This window comes from Pangasianodon hypophthalmus, chromosome 3 (assembly GCF_027358585.1).
Source record: "Pangasianodon hypophthalmus isolate fPanHyp1 chromosome 3, fPanHyp1.pri, whole genome shotgun sequence".
NCBI classification, from domain to species: Eukaryota; Metazoa; Chordata; class Actinopteri; order Siluriformes; family Pangasiidae; genus Pangasianodon; species Pangasianodon hypophthalmus.
This window is the reverse complement of record NC_069712.1, coordinates 28,901,570-28,921,100: the sequence shown is the minus strand read 5'-3', so window position 1 is coordinate 28,921,100 and position 19,531 is coordinate 28,901,570. Positions and strand designations below refer to the sequence as shown.

Sequence of the window (19,531 nt, the reverse complement as noted above, 5' to 3'; positions counted from 1 at the left end):
CTATGAACTGGTCAAAGTAAACTGTACACATTTTTTGATTAAACTGTATACTTTTTTATGCTGATCGAAATTATGACAACATTTAATTAGAACATTAAAACATATATAATCCAGCTAAAATGAAAAGTCATACCAGTTTAGGCATTTAAAAAATGTCAAATGGAGCGTTCATTTGCATTTTAATTTTGGAAGATATTGTATATTGTTGTGCCCAAAAACACAAACACACATTTTGCAACTGAATGTGGATTATAAATCAAATCATGCGCACAAATATGTGTTTGAATTAGCATTTGGATTTGAGGTTTCCAGAGAATGCTGCCAGAGGCAATATTTGATGCAGTTTATTGTTAGTCATTTTTTTGTTGTTTTTATATTTTGTGATTACTGATACTGATGATTACAGACCTTCTCAATTACAGACTTTTTTCCCTGCACATCTCACCCACTATTCTAAACCATCCACAATCTGAGTGTCAGGTGACTCCTGAAACCGAAACACCCCAACCAGTGTGAGAATGCAGAATAATATTTTGTCAGGGTAATTTACTGTCAATGAAGTAAAATTTCCATATTTCTTTTCATGTTTTTTTTTTTTTTATTCCAGTTTTCCATAACAGGATTTATAGTTCACCAAATTGAGCCGCATGAGAGCAGTGTAGGTTCTTGCCAACAGAAAATCAGAAAATGAAGTGTTAAGAGGAGTTGAAACCATCACAGTCCATTAAAATGTGCCTCAGAGATATTGGACTTTTGCATAAGGGGCATAAAGGAGTGAGTCTGGAGCAACGGGTGTAGATTATATGGTCCCAGTGGTTATCCAAGTAGAAATGATGTTTTCTACCAACAACAGTACTACACTGGTCCCAATACGTTTGTGATTTTTTTGAAGACATTATTGAGTTTATAATGGGTTTGAGGTATGAAGGTGGAATAGGGTGCACAGATAATTCAATATCAAACATTTATGCAACAATATAAAGCCATTTTTTAAACAATTTTTAAAATACAATGGTATAATCGTAATCAATCATTTCATTGTTAAAGCCTCAGTGAATGGTGACTAGGTGGGTTAAGCTTTGTAGTATATCAGACCATATTGAGGGTAATCAGTTTGTATTTCCACTTCATTTATTCGCTTTTCCAGCTGTCTGGAAATCATTGTTAGCTTATGCTTACTGAGACCTTAATCCTGAGCTTTAGGATGCTGCTTTACCTCTACTGTGGTGATGCCTCCAGGTGGGAATCTTGTCCAGAGCCATGTAGTTGTCTCCATACTCTTTACGTCTTTCCTCCTGTCCAAGGCCTAGCAAGCGGTCTGCAAAATTACGGGCAAAATGTTCATAACACTTTTTTAAATGTAAAGCTCTTTTACAAACCAAGAACATACTCATATTTCATGAGCAAGTAAATAAAGTAGTACTTAAGTGAAGTATTAGAGGCCAAAGGGCATCACTGATGTCGCTGCTTTTATCAGTCTGAGCACACTTAAGAGAAATGGCCTAGATGAATCTGGCAAGCATATGATAAGAACATCATGTTGGGTCAATGGCATGGCTAGCAATCACAGTAACTGGACTGAGTGTCCTGTTTTGTTGTTCTCCGAGTTCACCGTGAATACAAGCACTGCAATGTGAGAGAGGAAAGTGAAAGTGTTCAGCATGGCATGTAGCTGAACCAGTCATGTAGGTACACGGTTTGCCCTACCATCTGTATAGCATGTGAAAGGAGGGTGTTCAGGAACATCACTGCTTAAATTTTTCCTCTCTCCAATTCAGATCATAGGTTTTTGATATGGTTTCTATCTGAAGACTACTATGGCTATTGCAAGATACTGTGTTTGGGTTTCCGCCACCTATTTATTTGGGGTCACTGCCTTGTTTAAAAGTGTGTTATAATGAAGTTGGTGTCTGATGGTTGATTTTAAACTTTGATTTTGACACAAAGCAATAATCAACCGTACTGTGCAAGAATAGTGTACTGAAAAAGTGCCAAAAGTAAATAAGTACTGTTATCTTAGAGTACCAATAATATAAGAGCACTGCTCTCTTAAGGAGTGCCAAAAATATATGTCCTTCCCACTCACGGTCTGTTTATAAATCTAACATTGTACTCACACACACATATGGTATGAGCTAATGCCATATAAATAGCTAACTCAAGGGCAAGCTCATAGAGAAAAAAAAAAACACATCTGCAATATCTGTGTCTGTCAGCAAAGGTATCTCAAGTATGTGAGTTCTACTGTTTAACAGGTTCTGACAATGACACTAAATAAAGCACATGACCAGGATTTCACTCAAATCAAGGCCCTGACATCAGAACGCTGGATATCAGAATAAGATGTCAATGTAGATTATGTCAATTCATGATAGCCTTGTTTACTTTTTCAAGTGCACATGCCCCGTTATATTTAATGGCATTCGAAACTCAGTTAAAAGTCAGTGAAAAAAAGATAGTTATTCAGCATGTTGTGGAGATGTTTTTCCTTCAAAGGCTCCAGGAATCCGTTAATATACAAGACATCATGGACTCCATGAAGGACAAGGACAGTTTAAATGAAAATCTGGCTACCTCTGCCAAGAAGTTACAACTGGGTCATGGTTGGATCTTTCAGCAGGACAACGATCCAAAACACATCCAATTGCACACAAATGATGACAAAATCAAGTTTTGACATCCCAGTCCCCTGACTTAACCTTACTGAAAACCTGTGAGATAAGCTGAAGACGAGAGTCCACAAGAGAGGAGCCTGGATGATCTGGAGAGATTGTGTATTGAGGAGTGGTCTTAGATTCTTCACTCTGTATTCTCCAATCTCATCAAGCGTTATAGGAGAAGATTCCGTGCAGTTGTGCTGGCAATGGCAAGGCTACACAGAGTACTAAATAAAATAATAAATAACTGACAAATTTTTAATAAGAGAATGTATTTACTTTAAACATTACATCATTACATTAAACATAAACATCTTTTTTACTCCAGGGTGCCAATTATTCAGGACTGTAGATATATTAAAAAAAAAAAAAAAAAACACAAGAGACCAGCAGTGAGATGAGAAAATGACTACACAGAACAAACAGCAATTTTGGCTTCATCATCCCTGCATTGAGAAGTGTTGTATAAACAGGAAAGAACTGGCCTAAATGCATTTAAAACAGTTGCAGCTGCAGAATGACAGAGCTATTAACATGTCTAGTTGGATATTAAATATTACCACAGTGACAGCATAACAACTCCTCATAATTCATGCAATATTTCACTAAATAAAATCCATAGGTTAGAACTACTTGTTGATATGTGGACAATCATTAACTGTAAAATTTTGGAAATGATTTCTTTTAAAGCCAAAACCATGAGCCACCAATAAGAGCAACACAGTTCCTATGCCTCTGAAAAGAAAAAAAAGTCAAACTTTTATGGAGAATGACTGCGTTCCTTTAAATTTACAGCTGAGAACAGTAAATAGATTAGGACATCACCCACACACCAATTATCGCTCAATTTTGTCATGCGTCTTACAGAATATGCACGTCCAATCAGGGTATTCCTTTTTTGTGTCTGTCAGAGAAACTTAAATGTAAATATTTAAATTTGATTTATAAATATTATATATATTATATATAAAATGTATATAAAGTATCAATTAAATATAAAGTATCAGCATTCCTAAGTCCACCATATTTTACAGGCTTCCCAAATTTCTATTTTTATGTCAAGTAAAGAACAAAATACGACGAGACGGGCTGTTATAGGAAACACGGAATGGTGTGATGGAATAACAACCGTTACCAGTCAATTATTTTCCTATAACAGCACCTCCTGAAGTGTCTTCACCTTCAGCAAATTGCCAGTGAACAACATGTCCTGAGTAGCGCAACAGATCGCAAGTTTGACAGCAAAAAGACAGCAAAATTGGCCACGCTCTCTCTCTCCTGTCAATCACAGCAACACCAGCCAATCATGGGAGTCTGTAAGCTCATCTACGCAGAAGGGGAAGGAAAGCACTTTCCTCCGAGTGTGTTACGCTGCCCTGTGATGCAGCATGAACATCAGTTTGAAAAGATGCGGTTGGCTGGCTTCACATGTCTCGGACGTGATAAACTTGGTAGATGTTGTATGACAGGAGAGGCCTAACTGCTGAGTAGGAATTAGCCAAGACAACATTTGGGAGAAAACTAATTTAGTTACGCATAATGTTGTTAAATAACAGCAAAACAAGTTAGTTCCTGCTATCACTTATGCTATAGCAGCTATAAACAGGATCTCTGTTTTCTCTCTCGAAGTAAATAAGACAAACAAAATGCAGCTTGTCATATTACCGAGAAACCACAACTTCTCTGTCCTAAAGACTTTCCTATGTCGGAAAACTTAAAGTTACAGCTTTACCTTTGAATGTCTCAAAGCACTGACACTGGAGACTCCTTCCATAAATGTTAAACAAACATCTCCTCACAGAAAATACTTAGACGCATTTTTTATATCCATTCACGTCAAGCTTCAATTCAAGTCCCTTCGCAAGTTGTCAATATAGAAATGATAACATATTAGAAAGAGTGCATTAATATAAACCTTACAGCAGGTTGATGTACGACTGATGCAGCAGCACTTTAGTGTTTTTCTCTGTCTAGCTCTATACACTCCGCTCAAAGAGAAAGTTCTAACGTTTATGCCAATACAATATTAACACCATCATGCTGGTGTTGGTCTTCTATATTCGTACATGGAGTGTATACCTGCTCATTGAGAATTAAGTACTGCACAGGTTCCCAGCCCTGGTCCTGGGGCACATGGGAGTGTTTTTACACACTCTCTTACATTCAGAAAGGGGGATTTATTAGCTGATTAGTTGGATCAGGTTTGTTGGGAGCAGGGAAAACAGGAAAATATTGGGAATGTGCAACATGGAAACAATGATCAAGTGTTCATTGTCTTTCCATCACTGTGCACATTCATCTTTTCTGGTTATCAGTGATCAGTCACTTAACCTATTTGTAGCTCAGTTTAGAGCAAAATAAAGTTGTAAGCATGAGCAGTATACAAACAAACGCTTCTCTGAAACATAAATTTGCTTTATTTCATCGACCAAAACATTTCTCACCAGGAGAAGCATGTTGTCAGTGTAATTAATGAAGTATACAAGTATTATAAGTAAACAGACAGACGTGAAATGGAGTGTATGACAGCGTCCACCTGTCCACATAATGAGCTAGCAGCTGTCAAGCCTTCTCCTAACACAGCGTCAGTACCTGCATGCACCTTAACAGCCCTAAGTGTGACTTCCTGAGACAGGTATGTCAGCTTGGAAATGAAACTGCTAGCCAGCCGTGCTCGTGCTCTCAGGTGCAGCAACGCGTTAGCTAGCTTGAAGTGTGCGGAACCCAGAAGACGCTCACCTTTCTCCGCTCTCCACTCCTTTTTCTTTTTGCTCATGGTGCCGTGCTGCAGGGGCTTCTGGTTAAAAGGTTTGGAGTGAGTCAACCCCAGGCTCACAGCGAGTGTGCTCGGAAAGGCAAGAGAAAGTGAAAGCGCTCCTGAGCGAGATGCCTCCTCACTGGAGAAGCTGTCAAAATATAGTGAAGCCTGTGCGCGCGCGCGCAACCTGCCTTGATTGTGCTGTGTGTAGCGTGCGTCGCGTGCCTGCTCTGATTGGACGCGTCAGACCAGGAAGTGATATTCTGATTGGACAGTTTGCCGTGTGCCTCCGCTCACAGTTGTGCACAGGGGTTAGGTTGCAGCCCCGAGAGCGTCGTGATGTGGTAGGGTAGCAACCGCGTACACTATGCACTACATAGGGTAGGAACTACGTGCTGCTAAACCCTAGCTAGTGCACTATATGCTCAATTAGGATGCGCAGTGAGATTCATAATTTTAAGTGCAAAACCAATGGGTTTCTGGTGTTTTGTTGTTGTTTTGTTTTGTTTTGCTTTTTGCAGCTACTGACCCTTTCAAGAGTAAAATAAACAACAACAACAATAATAATAATGATGATGATGATGAGGACAACAACATCAACAACAACAACAACAACAACAACAATAATAATAATAATAATAATAATTCATATAGTTCAATTCATAGAGTATACAACAACACTATGTATACTGTATTCTGCACTGTTGTTCTTGTTTAATTTGCTCCAGTGTACACTACAATATTTTGCACTAACCATTGTATATATTACCTCTTGGAATACCTCTCTTCTTGTCTATTTTATTTTTTTATTTGTATTTGTCTATCATGCCAAAACCTTGTGAGCTGCTAAACAGTCTTTCGTTGTTCAAAACAATGACATGATGATGATGACGACAACATCATCAACAACAACAACAACAACAATAATAATAATAATAATAATAATAATAATAATAATAATAATAATGATATCAACAACAATAATAATAATAGTAATAATAATAATGATGATGATGACGACAACAACAACAACAACAACAATAATAATAATAATAATAATAATAATAATAATAATAGATGTTGAAATCAGTATTATTGAATTGCTGTTGTTGCTGATATGTGTAGTTACTGTTTATCGTTAATAATAGCTACAGAAAGCCTAACACCCTTCATAGCAGGATCCTCGCCACTGTAACGAGCTTCACAAACCTCAGTGGTCTTAAATGAAAGCTCACAAGTTTAAATCTCGATCAAATTCATTACCGCTAATAAAAAGTCCCTCTGAAATATTTATGAATTAAATCCAGGTAACTTAGAATATGATGCTCCAATGTTTTAGTCAACCTGCCTTTTAACATGAAAAAGAGTTGCCTTTTCCTCTTTAAAGACTCATTAGTCTATACTGACCACTGCTCAGCAACCATCTTAAGTTTATCTATCTAACTTTTATAGATTACTTTTGTCTAAGTATTAAGCTGAATTTAAGCTTAAAGTAAAACTCAAATCTTTGCATTCATTCATTTTCTTTTCTCCCCCTCCTGTGGCTTGTCTTGGACCGAGTGGGAAAAACAAAAGAAAGAGGGAGATTCCGGATTCTGGGAGAAGTGAATCGAATGAATTGACTCTTTCCAAGTTCGATTCACGTATTGATAAAGAGTAAGGAATTGAATCACTAAAGTGAATCATAATGCCCAACATTAGAAGATAAATTGCGGTCATGTACATATACTTCAGTGTATATACTTCAACTTTGACTGACCCGACCGACACCGACACTGCATTGCAGATTGATATTTCTGGCTCTAAAACATTTATTTAGTGATGCAACAAAATTTTAAGAAATCAAGGCCTGTTATATAACACTCAACGTTAAGGACTTTCGACCTTTTTCAAATCCTATTGCAACTCCTCCCTCATTACTACATTCCCAACCGACAAGATAAGGAAGAGTTCTCTCTAATACACGCGTATTCCAACAGCAACGGTGGCTGAGAGGAAAATGATGCAGGCTATCGAAAATATTCAGTGAGTAAAAGACAACTTAGTCAAGTTTAATTAGATTGAGGTTTGCTAACGCGCTGAAGTGCGAGTATATACGGGGTTTTACGGTAACAGTTAGGCGCTGGGTGGAAACGCAGCCGTTCGTTTGTTGGAGAAGTAGGCAATAGAAATGTTCACATGCACACTTTCTTACTAATTACTGTGCGTAAAATCTTTTTTTTCTCGTTTTGCATGTTCGTTAAACAAAAACAATCTTTTTTATGTAAAAATAACGACAAAACTATTAACAGGTCTGCAAATTTTCCGCCTCGTGGTTACCGTAAAACCCCATATATACGCGCGCTTTACACTCCCATAAACTACCCATGATCATTGCATTTCCTTCTTGGTGTGAAATGTTTACATCTATGATTCCTCTCGTCCTGCTGATTTTCAATTCATAGTACGTTTCCACTCCTCCTTTATGTTTCATAGTATTTGCAGCTTGCTACATAAATTGTTATATGCGCCAAGTAGCTTCGTAGCTTAGCTTAAGTAGCTTGGTTTATCACCATTTTAGGGTTTTGTGCTATAGACAGTAATTCCTGTAATATATAAGCACCTAGATATTTTTGTAAATTCCATGTCCGTTTGCCTCTTTCCCCACTTAAAAGTCCACAAGTAACCAAAACAGAACTAGAGATAATAGGATGGTCCTTATATAAAACTAGGGACTCTTTATAATGTACAATCATACATAAAGATAATAATACAGCTTACACCACTACTAGATATTTAAGATATTTAAGAAATGTAAGCTTCTTCCACTCTTATTCTCATTTGTGTGTTTGTGTGTGTGTGTGTGTGTGTGCGCGTCCGTCCTTGGAATTATCCCATGGTCTTTTGTAGACAGGCCATCTCTAGCCTTGACTATCAGCAACGTTATATCTTGGCCATCACTTCTGCTGGAATTGGAGGTCTTTTATTCTACCTAGCATGGAGGGAAAAGCCAAAGAAGATCCCAGTTGGAGATGGATGGTGGAGGGTTGGAGAAAAGCCCCTAACAGAGGACAGAACTATAAGGCCATTTGTTGTGGAGACATCAGAAGAAATGATAGAGGTAGAAGAAAATATGGGTTAATTATGAATTTAAAGAACTTTAACACTGTTTGATTTCTAAACACCCCTGATGCAGACAGCTTTGCAGACATTTCCAAGTAAAAAAAATAAATATATATAAAATTCAGCTTCAGATTAATCATGTTAATTTCTCGTCCTTGACTTCAGGATCTTTACCAGCGCATTGACCAGACTCGGTACACAGACTGTTTGCAAGACTGTGGATTTCAGTATGGCTTTAACTCCACCTATCTCCAAAAAGTCGCTTCATACTGGAGGCATGAATTTAACTGGGAGAAACAGGTGAAGGTGCTCAACAAGTACCCCCACTTCAAAACTAACATTGAGGGTAAGTTCATATATACACCGTCACTGACTAAGTTCTTGCAAGGAAACAAACTGTCAATCAAAAGCGAAGTGATACAGTATATTCTTGTACTATGAGTAACAACAAGTGGGTGTTTGTTTTTAGATAAATAATATTTTTTGATTCTTGATAGTGGACTCCAAATTTATCACTTTAGGTATAGATGTGCATTTCATTCACGTGAAGCCCGTCCAGCATGTTGGCCAGAAAGTTCTTCCTCTCATGATGGTGCACGGCTGGCCTGGTTCCTTCTTTGAGTTCTACAGGATCTTGCCCATGCTCACTAGGACTGAGGAAGATGTTGTCTTTGAGGTCATCTGCCCCTCCATCCCAGGCTATGGGTACTCTGAAGCCCCACATGTACAGGGTAAGACTAGAAAAATTTTACACAAGCACTCATTACAAGTCCCAAATGAAAACAGTTCTTTTCTCTCAATAATTTCTTCCTCAACCACTGCAAAGTGTTTTTAAAAAAATGGTAAACTCCAGAGCCCTTTAGGATTGTAAATCTAGGGAACCTTAAAGGTTCTATGTAGTAATAATGTTTTCTTATCAGAAAGGGATCCAAACCAGTAACTGTTTTTTGGAAAGTAAGAACCCTGTATTTTAAAAGAACCCACTGAGGAACCTGTATAAAACATATTTTTACACTTTGCCATGATTTGAACTTGTAAAAAACATTAAACAAGGCAATATTCTTCCATATTAAATAATAAATTGCTTGATGTGTCAAGCAAGAAAATAAGCACAAAAAGGAACAGGAGCACCTACATATTTATCTTCATAAAAGTAAATCCAGAATCTATGAACATACAAATTGGGAACAGCCCCAAGCTCATTTGTATAAACCCCTTTCCTGTGGTCTGCATTTTCACCATTTTCAATACTACAGGATTTAATACCATGGATGCTGCCCGTGTTTTCCACAAGCTGATGGAGAGACTGGAGTTCAGTGAGTATTACCTTCAAGGAGGAGACTGGGGAGCACTAATCACCATCAACATGGCCCAGATGAAACCTGAGTAAGATATAGTGATACACTGTGTTGACGTGCACACACATACTTGTTATTTCACGTCGTAGCTTGTCTTACAGCCCACCTTCTGCAGTCATAAGACATTTTTTTTGTATCTGTACCTAAAATATAAAGCAAAGGACAGGTGGGAATTTGGAGATTAGCCTTCCAAAGGATTATATTTTAAAAAAATTTAATTTAATTTTTTTTATTCATTTTACTATTGCTTTTACTTAGGTGTCTTGCATAAATCACTTTGGTACATTGTTAATTAATAATGCTATATAAATAGAGATTTTTATTACATTTGCCTCTATTACAACTGCTGTTCATGACATTACTGGAATTTTTCTATGCTCTTTTTGCCCCTTATCTATTTAACAAAAGGTGCGTTAAGGGCTTGCATCTTAACATGATCAATGCCAGAGCAGGAAGCACTGTGACCATCCTGTCTCTCATCATTGGCCGTTACCTGCCCTTCCTGGTAGGCTTCACCAGAGAAGATGTCCGCCGCCTCTATCCTTACATGCAAAAGAACGTGTATGAAATACTGAAAGAATCTGGTTACATGCACATCCAAGCTACCAAACCTGATACTGCAGGTATCCTACTGTGATCTTTTTTTACAGTTAGTTCTGCAAAGCCTAACTGCACACAAAAAGAGCTGGTTTAAACAAATATTCCAGTATCATGAAGCTTGCACGTGTGTCACTTAAAATTTGCAGCGTTGGAATGTTTGAACATTGTCTAAAGGTTAAAGCTGAGGATGTGGCAAATTAGAGTTGGCTAATGTCCCACACTATGCTTCTTAACTCTAATTTGGTGGAGTTTGTCTCCTCTGACAGGCTGTGCGTTGAATGATTCTCCAGTTGGTTTGGCTGCCTATATCTTGGAGAAGTTCAGCACCTGGACCGATAATAAGAACAGGGACCTTCAGGATGGAGGATTAGAGAGGTAAAGAATTATTTTTAAAAAATGTGAGTTTCCACAATGAACACACTGAGAAGGACTGCAATAACAAAACAGCTTTAAAATTGGTAATAATAGCACCACAGAAATTGCTTTACCTGTGAACACCTCTCACGATTTATACTTGCTTTGAGAATGGGTCAGGTTTTGGCTGAGTGTTTCGATTAGTCTATACTCTGACCACATACAAGCATATTCAATCTCAAAGCCCTATTCATTATTTAAAGAAAAACTTTTTTTAATCTGATATTCTAACAAATTGCATTTATGTCCAGCCATAAACAAAATAGTACAGTTTTATTGTGTTAGTGCTAAACCTTTGCTATGCCATAGGAAGTTCAGTCTGGATGAGCTCCTCACCAACATCATGATCTACTGGACTACAGGCTCCATCATTCCATCAATGCGCTTCTACAAAGAGAATATGGGCAAAAACTTTCTTCAAAGAGTGGACAATGTGTAAGTTCAAAACTTTCCACAACACAATGGCAAAATAATATTTAGCCTCAGTATAAATTGGTAAAAATTATGAAGTGGATATGTATGCTTGTTGTGCCTTCTTTTGCTTGGTTTGACCTCCTCAGCAAATCTTTAAAAACCTGTCTGATGTCTGCGTTTTGTCCCCAGAACAAAAGTTTACGTACCGACTGGACTGGCAGCATTTCCCCATGAGTTGATTCATTGTCCCTGGGTCTGGGCCAGCTCCAGGTTCAGAGATATTCGCTCTTACTCCTACATGCCCAGAGGGGGGCACTTCGCAGCCTTTGAGGAACCAGAACTGCTCGCTCAAGACTTCTTGCAATTTGTGAAGAAAGTAGAGAGCAAGAAGGCTAAATAATTGAATGAATGCAACTTGCACTGCTAAGTATAGGGGAGAATATATGAATAAAAAACCTCACCTTTATACAAAGTATTTGAACAACTTTACCCAAAAATTATCTGGCAATGATTTAGTCTGTTTTTTTTTTTTGTTGTTAATTTAAGTGGAAAATTACTACTAAATTCATGTTCGCAAGCTGAAAAAGAATTATATTCAGACAGTTTATAGTTTGTCATGAAACATTTTAATAGAATAGTTGCAAATCTTGTCACCTTGTATAAAATATAACTACATGGTATAAAAGTAAAACTTCAGGTATTCATATAATTTAGACTTGCTCTTATGTTGATCACACAATCTGACTGTGTTCTCAATGAGATAACAGACATGTTGAAAATGTATTCTCTGTCATAAAAGTTAGTTGTTTCTCCATAATAAAATCGAGTTTGAATTCTGAAAGGGAAGCATGTCAGTTATGTTGATATTAACTGCTTAACAATCATCATATGTGAATTAATGGCATTTCATTAAAAATCAATTCATGAATGAAACTAAAAATGACTCAGTTTTGAGGTTTTCAACAGGTGTAATTTATCAATCCCTGAAATTTCAGCACCATGCTTTTACCTGCCTTTAGGACTGTGTCATTTACAGAAACCCTTAATAGTCACAGGTGTCTGAAACCATATATAATCATCCCAATCGCTAGTGTCCGCCTTTCTTTGGCCACTTCCAGAAGTGCCACTGGCTAATGATATCACCTGTCTCTTTACCCTTGTGGGAACTCTGAAGTTGACTTTCGGCTTGAACCATTCTACACCACAGTCCCGATGGGCGAGCGCCATGACTGTGGTGCCCATGAGGCGCACTGGCTTAACGTCAGAAAGCAAATCCGCCACGAAAAGGGTGCGAAACAGCCGCCTCAAACACAGGGAAGTTCTCAAACTTCTGTCGCTGCCTCCCTGCACCAAAGCCTCCATGTTGATCTCGTATAACTCTGTGGGAAGAATCCCAGAGCTTCCCAGCATGAAGAGCACACGGGGGACGTAACTGAGGGAGAACAGCACCTCCATGTGGCCCAGCACCTCATCCAGCTCTCGCAGTGTCCGCTGGCACCGCTGCCAAGTTGAGTCTCCTGATGGCTTGATGGATTTCCTAACTGCTCCTTCGTCCAGCTGTGGGCAGAGAGTAGTAGTCATGTGCTTTACACATAGATCTGAGAGTATGCATACTGTATATAATTCTAAACTTGTACATAAATATATATTTAATATAAATATTTCATTTAAAGGCAGACAAACCAATTCTGCCCAATATCCTCTGACTAGCTAAAACTCCAAGATAGATAGAACTACTATTACTATTTATTACCCAGTATCATATAGTTTCTGTCATATCTTGCCGTTGCAATAACTGCTAAACCCTCACGATATAACAATATTACTGGAACATGCTCACGACCACGACCAGTACAAAAGTGGTTACTGAAGATGAATGAATGAAAAACAGCACAAAGCTGGACAATTTCTGTTTTTAGATGAATACATCTATATATAAATACTGTGTAGGCAAGCCAGGCTTGATTGCAGTTGGTCCTGCTAAATGGATTTTACTCTATAAACATCTTTTATTGTGAACATCATGCGCTTGTAATGATATCCATTGAATGTCCATGTAACCATTCTCATGATTGAATAAACCTGTATTACAGCACGCTTTCATTTATTGTGTGTTTGAGCCTTTGCGTTTTTGGTGTGCCTGTCTCTCTCACCTGTGTGGTGGCGAGCTGCTGCTTTTGGAAGAAGACCATCTGGTCATAGGTCATGGGCAGCTGTTGTCTCTGGTACAGGACACACTTGAGGAGCTCACAGACGAATCTGCAACAGCCGTCCTGTGTCACGCTCCCTTGAAATACCACGTCCACGCGGCCTTCCTCTCGGGCTCTCCTCGCGATCTCCTCATCATCCTCATCGCACACAGGCTGTTGCACAGACACTTGGCTATAGTCAGACTCCTGCTGTCCGGTCACGTGTTCAGGTAGGAAACCTTCAAGTCACAATTTTATTTAATTTAGTTAAAGATATACACAGCCTGTTTGCTGTTGCTTAAAGCAGCTATTGCTTTTTGAATGGGAAGAAAAGAAGAGATTCCTCCTTATCCTGAATGGTTGGAACTTAAAATCATGACTTTTTTGTCTTCATTTATTTATACAGAAACTGTTAGTCCTTTAGGTATTTTATTAAAGCTGATGAAATGTGAGACGAATGTATCCAAATAATACAGTGCTCTGAAAAGAAGAGGAAATGCACTGAGAAGGTTGGGAGCCAACAGCAGAACTGGAGGTTGTACCCCTGTAACAATGTCATCCGTTCTCTCTAGAATGTCACTGGCAGGCATGTGGCCAGGAAAATTAGTCATGTTAGCAAAGCTCTCACCACAAAGCCCGGGTGTGGTAAAGTCATTAAGGTTTTTTTTAACTATATAGCTGTCAGTATAAAACATTCAGCTATACAGTAGAAAACTTTCATTTAATGAATTTTAGTCATTTGGTCACAAGTAAGACAGAGAGAGAGAGAGAGAGAGAGAGAGAGAGAGAGTGTGTGTGTGTGTGTGTATGTATGAGTGTGGGACAGAGAGGAGAGAGAGAATACTGACTGAGTCTTAATAAAGACTTTAAAGGTTGTAAAGAATTTAGAAAGTAACCATTTAAATCGAGTTGGCTTACTGCCATGGTATTAGGGAAGTGGAAAAAGACGTTAAATGTTTTCTATGAGAAATGTTACTCACTGTAGAATGATGAGCTTTTCAAAAACTAGACTATTTTCTGTGGACAAAGTGATTTTGGTACAATCAAAGGACAACTCACAGAAAAGGCCTAATGTCAAGCCTGGGCTGCATCTGTGTAATATTTATATTTTGTGGAGAAAAAGCAAGTTTCAATATTAAGTGCTGGTGCTTTTTAAGAAAAGCCAGTTAACTTTGCAGTCCTTTTGTTCACTACTCAGAAGTACGAGATCGAACTGAATCACAACCCATGAATTATGGGTAGTTCACAAATGTCTGTTTGACACGATGGATTGTGCTGTCTAAACTAGATAAGAGCAACAATGTCAATGTTGAGACTAATTATTTCCTTTTGAGAGAAAACTTTCACACCACTATTCATTTGAGGAACACTTATGTAATATATGATGCCATTTAAAAAATTAAAACCACTTCAGATGGATGATTAACCTTAACCTGAAATCTAAATCGAAAATTTTAGACACTTGATCATCAGCATTTGAGTTGACCTAACATTTCTGAAAAACTAAAGCAAAAACTAAAGTTTAATGAAACTGGATTAACAGATCAAGTTTTATATAATCCAGTGCTTAAGCAAGATTATTCTTTGTTGGTGCCACCTAGTCTGTTTGGTGCCTAATAGAAAATTATATTAGATATTATTGGTTATTGCAATTCGTAGCTAATTAATATCAGTCATGAAATTTTCATATTGGTCAAGCTCAGGCTTTTACTGTAAAACTGAAAAAGTCTCTAGTCATTTTGACTCAGCACTTCTACACATATAAATCTAGTTTCCTGATTAAATGTTTCAAGTAGCCCAATTAAAAACAGTCCAGTTCATTTCAAGTGTGTCCTAAAGTTTATTCCAGATGTGAGAGATCCTTTATATCTTCTGAAGGTTAGAACTGGGGCTAGTTTACTTCATGATCGGATATTATTTAAAAAAATAAATAAATTCCCTCCCAGTGTTAACAGAGAGGTGACATATAAAGCAAATGGCATATTAGCAGTATGGCAATGGTTTGTTCAGCCAGTGGCTCTCAAAATGGTGAGTGGTGGTGTTACAGTGGTGGAAATCACAACCTACTATTATCAATGTTATCATTTCTATTTAAGTTCCTAGTTATTAGTCTGTTTGACTGGTCACTTGTTTTAAATTAACAACAAAAACAAGCAGACCTGCAAATAATTTCAGTTTGAATAAAAATGTGTTCTGTGAGTGGAAATTTCATGAACTGAAATTTCTATGGCTCCAATAAATATTTGTACACTTTTAAATAATGAGCCCACTATTTAAGTAGTTGGGTGTATGTTTATGAGAATAAACGTGTGTCTGCAGAAATCATTTTTAAAGTTAATCCTTGTGTACTATTCACAGGTCATATTTATTTTGGGCAGCTGAGGCAGAGACTATTTGAAAACGTTCAACATTAGATACAAGCACACAGATACACTTCTCATGCCTGGGTGCATGATTAGGTACGAGTGCAAATAAGTAATGTAACACAGAGTGAATTCACCTATTGGTTTTATTTTTGTAAAAAGCAGACTGTGTCAATTCATATTTCACTTTGGTCATCTGTTTTATTGTTGGGGTATATAGCAGACAAGCCAAAAGTTTCATTTATTTAGATAGAAGAGAGAAAAGGAGCCAAGCACTCTTGAATGTTGAACATGAATGTTTCATGTTGAAAAAAAGAACTTTTTAGTACGGTTCAACTTGAAGTAAAAAGTGGAGTAAAATGGGTTAAAGGGGTTAAAGGGGCTCCTGAGCCTCTGTGCTTAGAAACCATGTTTCAGCACATTTCAGACATCACTGTGAGACACAGTCTAGTTATATCAGTAGTTCACATTTAGCATCTACATTAGGGTGTCAAGCATAGGACCCGCTGGCCAGGACGAGCCCGATAAAGGGTCTACAGGTCCACCAATGAAATTAAAATCAGTAATCTAATTTAAAATAGTCTTGTGGACTGTAACTGAATTGAAAAATATAGGGGGAAAAAATACTAGTCACTGTGTGTTTGGGGGCAAACTCAGGGTCATAAACTCAGGTACTGGCAAAATGTGTTAATCATAAATAATTCATTAGCAAACTAGAAAACTGACACATAATCTCAGTTAAGTCCATTTCAGTTCCAGGTTGTAACTCTAAACAAAAGTTCACACAAAGGTTCAAGACACTATGGGGTAAAACCACATTTATGATAATGTGTTTTCTTGGTAATGAATTGCAGTGTGTTCATCTGTTTGTATGTTTTAAATAAAAGGAGATGTTGATATGTTACAAGTCTACTAAATTGTTTTGTTGTCTGGCCCACGTGACACTGGACTAAATAAACAAGTTTGACACCCCTGAGCTAAATAGCTAGCTAGATAAGTTCTAGCTAAATCAACACTTACTCACTTTTACACTTACTGTTGTCCTGCTGGCTCTCTGGTGCTGCGGTGCTATCTCTATTTTCCTTCGCTTCCTCTCCGTTTAGTGATTCTGCTCTAACATTTGGTGCCTTTTCAGACACGTCTTTATTCCCAGCAGCTGTTGTTGTTGTTGTTGTTGTTGTTATTGTTGTATGGCGCTGAGCTTCACTAAAAGCAGCAGTGCTGACCGAGAGAACCGGACACAGCCCGCTCGAGTTCTCCGTCTCTCCCTGTGTGTGCTGTTGACTCGCCGTGTCTCTGCTCTGTCCATCACACTGCTCCACCTCAACTTCACCGCCACTATCCACTAAACACTCGGGCTTTGTGATAACAGTCATAATTTTACTTACTTCCCCTTCTTTTCCGAGTCCCTCCTCACCCATGTCTCCAAGTGTTTGAATTGAATTTCCCCCGCTGATGCATCATGGGAACGAGAAGCCGGAAGTGCTTTTTGGAGTGGCGTAATCGTAGACCTATAGGCTGTGTCCCAAACAGGGAGCCCTCTGCTGCCTATACGTTGCCTCATAAATCTTGTAAGGGCTTCACATACGTCTGCGTGCGTTGCCAGGTTACTGGTATATGCTAGCGGCTAGTACCTCCCTTAGCCAAGGTGAAAAACTACAAACAGAGCGAATAGTGGGTGACTACACCAGTCATTTCTAGCTAGAAATAAAATCTTCAGTCAAAAATAATTACAAAAAAACTTTTTATTCTTGTCCTTTCTTCATAAAGTCCTCTCTTGCCAGTGTTTTCCGCTGCCATTTTTTACAGGCTAGCTAATGCACTGCATTATGGGATATGTAGGATAATAACAACAGCAAGCGTTGTTTTCAACAAGTTAGCAATTTTTGCAGACAAAACTAATTAATTAAATCTAGAGAAAAGTGTGTGTGTGTGTGTGTGTGTGTGTGTGATTTTCACTCCTGCTAAACAATGTTTAAATTAGATTGATAACCTATCTAGTAATTCTAGTAATTAGAATTGTTCCAAAATAATAAAAAAAAAAAGTTACATTAGTATTTTAATCATGTTAATCAATTATGTTAGTAAATTATGTTATTCTATTATGTAATCATGTTTTACTCAATAGTGTATACATATTTATAAAGGATGAGGTTAGAAAGAAATGTTTGTTCCAGGGATGATATGATGTCTGGCCAGAGAGGCTCCAGTTCATATCTGCTGATATATCATATTATTTACTGATCCAGTGTACTTACCAAGGCCAAAGTTCTGATTAGGTAGCATTTCACGTAATTGTAGTACTTATCTATAGCTTGTACATGATGTCTGGCATACAGTGAGTTCAGAAAGTATTTAGACTCCTTCAGTTTTTGCATTTTATTGTTAATTTAAAGTTGATTAAATGGATTTTTTGTCACTAATCTACACACAATAATCCATAATGACAAAGTAAAAACATGATTTATTAAAAATCCAAAACTGGAATTTCTCAATTAGATAGGTATTCAGTCCCCCTGCTAAAGGCAATCCAAATTAAGCTCAGGTGCATCCTGTGTGCTTTGATTATTTTGAGATGTCTAAAGAACGTGACTGAAGTCCACCTGTCGCAAATTCAATTGATAGGACATGATTTGTACAGGTGCACACCTGCGTGTATAAGATCCCACAATTCACAGTGTATGTCAGACCAAAATCCTTATTCCTGCTGGAGTAAATGACTGAACAGAGCCAAATGTGTGCAGACTTCATTCATTATGAGATTTATACATGAACTAGTTCACACACCGATAGAAGAACATGGGAAAGTGTGGTATTAAACCTGTTCTAATATTGTTCAGACCAAAATTCAAGCCTTGAAGTCCAAGGAACTCTGCATAGACCTCCAAGATCAAATTGTATCAAGACATAGATCTGGTACAAAACCATTTCTAAAGATTTGAATGTTCCCAGTAGCATGGTGGATTGGAAGAAGTTTTTTGAACAACTTAGACTCTTCCTAGAGCTGACCGTCTGGCCAATTTCAGTAACCAGGCTAGAAGAGCCTTATTCACAGAGGTGACCAAGTACCCAGTGGCCATTATAACAGAGTGTCAGAAGTCCTCTACAGAGACAGAAGAACCTGCTGGAAAGAAAACCATCTCAGAAATACTTCATCAGTCAGGCCTTTATGGAGTGGCTAGACAGAAGACACTCTTGAGTCAAAGGCATATGGCAGGCAATTAAAGGAGAGAAAGAGGCAAAAGTTTCTCTGGTCAGATGAGACAAAAATTGAACTTTTTGGCTAAACTCCAAGTGCTACATCTGGCAAAACCAGATAGTGAAGGTTCACCTTTCAGCACAACAACCCCCCAAATAATACTGCCAGGACAAAGCCGGGGTGCCTTTAGGACAAGTCTCTGAATGTCCTTGAGTGGTCCAGCCAAAGTCCAGACTTGAACCCCACAGGCCATCTGTGGAGAGACCTGAAGGTGGCAATCCAATCCAATCTGAAATGATCTGCCAGGAAAAGTGGGATAAAATGCCCAAATCCAGGTGAGCAAAGCTTGTAGAGACTAAGCAAGAAGACTCAAAGCTGTAATTACTGCCAAAGGTGCTTCTATAAAATACTGAATTAAAGGCCAGAATACTTATCTAAATGAGAGATTTCAGCCTTTGATTTTTTTTGTTTTCTCTT

The 19,531-nt window shown here is 38.0% G+C and overlaps 3 protein-coding genes across 8 annotated transcripts in view; 1 reads left to right on the top strand and 2 right to left on the bottom strand.

Annotated features, from left to right (window-relative positions):
• Window positions 1-5,600, bottom strand: part of macrod2 (mono-ADP ribosylhydrolase 2) — a 549,845-nt gene extending 544,245 nt beyond the window's left edge. For 2 of the 5 annotated variants that reach the window (XM_026939313.3, XM_026939314.3), the window contains exons 1-2: window positions 5,397-5,596; window positions 1,217-1,318 (exon numbers count right to left, since the gene is read on the bottom strand). In XM_026939313.3, coding sequence (XP_026795114.3) covers window positions 1,217-1,318; window positions 5,397-5,433 — 139 coding nt within the window. In that variant the 5' untranslated portion in view covers window positions 5,434-5,596. Of the gene's footprint in view, window positions 1-1,216; window positions 1,319-5,396 lie in introns of all 5 variants that reach the window. The other 3 variants (XM_053233012.1, XM_034302907.2, XM_034302906.2) reach the window with 3 other exon arrangements.
• Window positions 5,601-7,110: 1,510 nt separating this feature from the next.
• ephx5 (epoxide hydrolase 5) lies at window positions 7,111-12,144 on the top strand. The gene is made up of 9 exons (XM_026939312.3): window positions 7,111-7,440; window positions 8,305-8,515; window positions 8,683-8,863; window positions 9,039-9,248; window positions 9,774-9,903; window positions 10,284-10,498; window positions 10,742-10,850; window positions 11,199-11,324; window positions 11,493-12,144. Exons 1-9 carry the CDS (start codon window positions 7,415-7,417, stop codon window positions 11,701-11,703), a joined length of 1,419 nt encoding a protein of 472 aa, XP_026795113.1. The 5' UTR covers window positions 7,111-7,414; the 3' UTR covers window positions 11,704-12,144.
• mad2l1bp (MAD2L1 binding protein) lies at window positions 11,907-17,644 on the bottom strand. 2 transcript variants are annotated; one of them, XM_026939315.3, is made up of 3 exons: window positions 16,880-17,644; window positions 13,457-13,731; window positions 11,907-12,860 (listed from the first exon to the last, which is right to left on the bottom strand). In XM_026939315.3, the coding sequence occupies exons 1-3, from the start codon at window positions 17,274-17,276 to the stop codon at window positions 12,330-12,332; spliced, it is 1,203 nt and encodes a 400-aa protein (XP_026795116.3). In that variant the 5' UTR covers window positions 17,277-17,644; the 3' UTR covers window positions 11,907-12,329. The 2 variants fall into 2 exon arrangements, with proteins under 2 accessions (XP_026795116.3, XP_026795117.3); XM_026939316.3 differs by having other exon boundaries at window positions 16,892-17,641.
• Window positions 17,645-19,531: the final 1,887 nt, after the last annotated feature.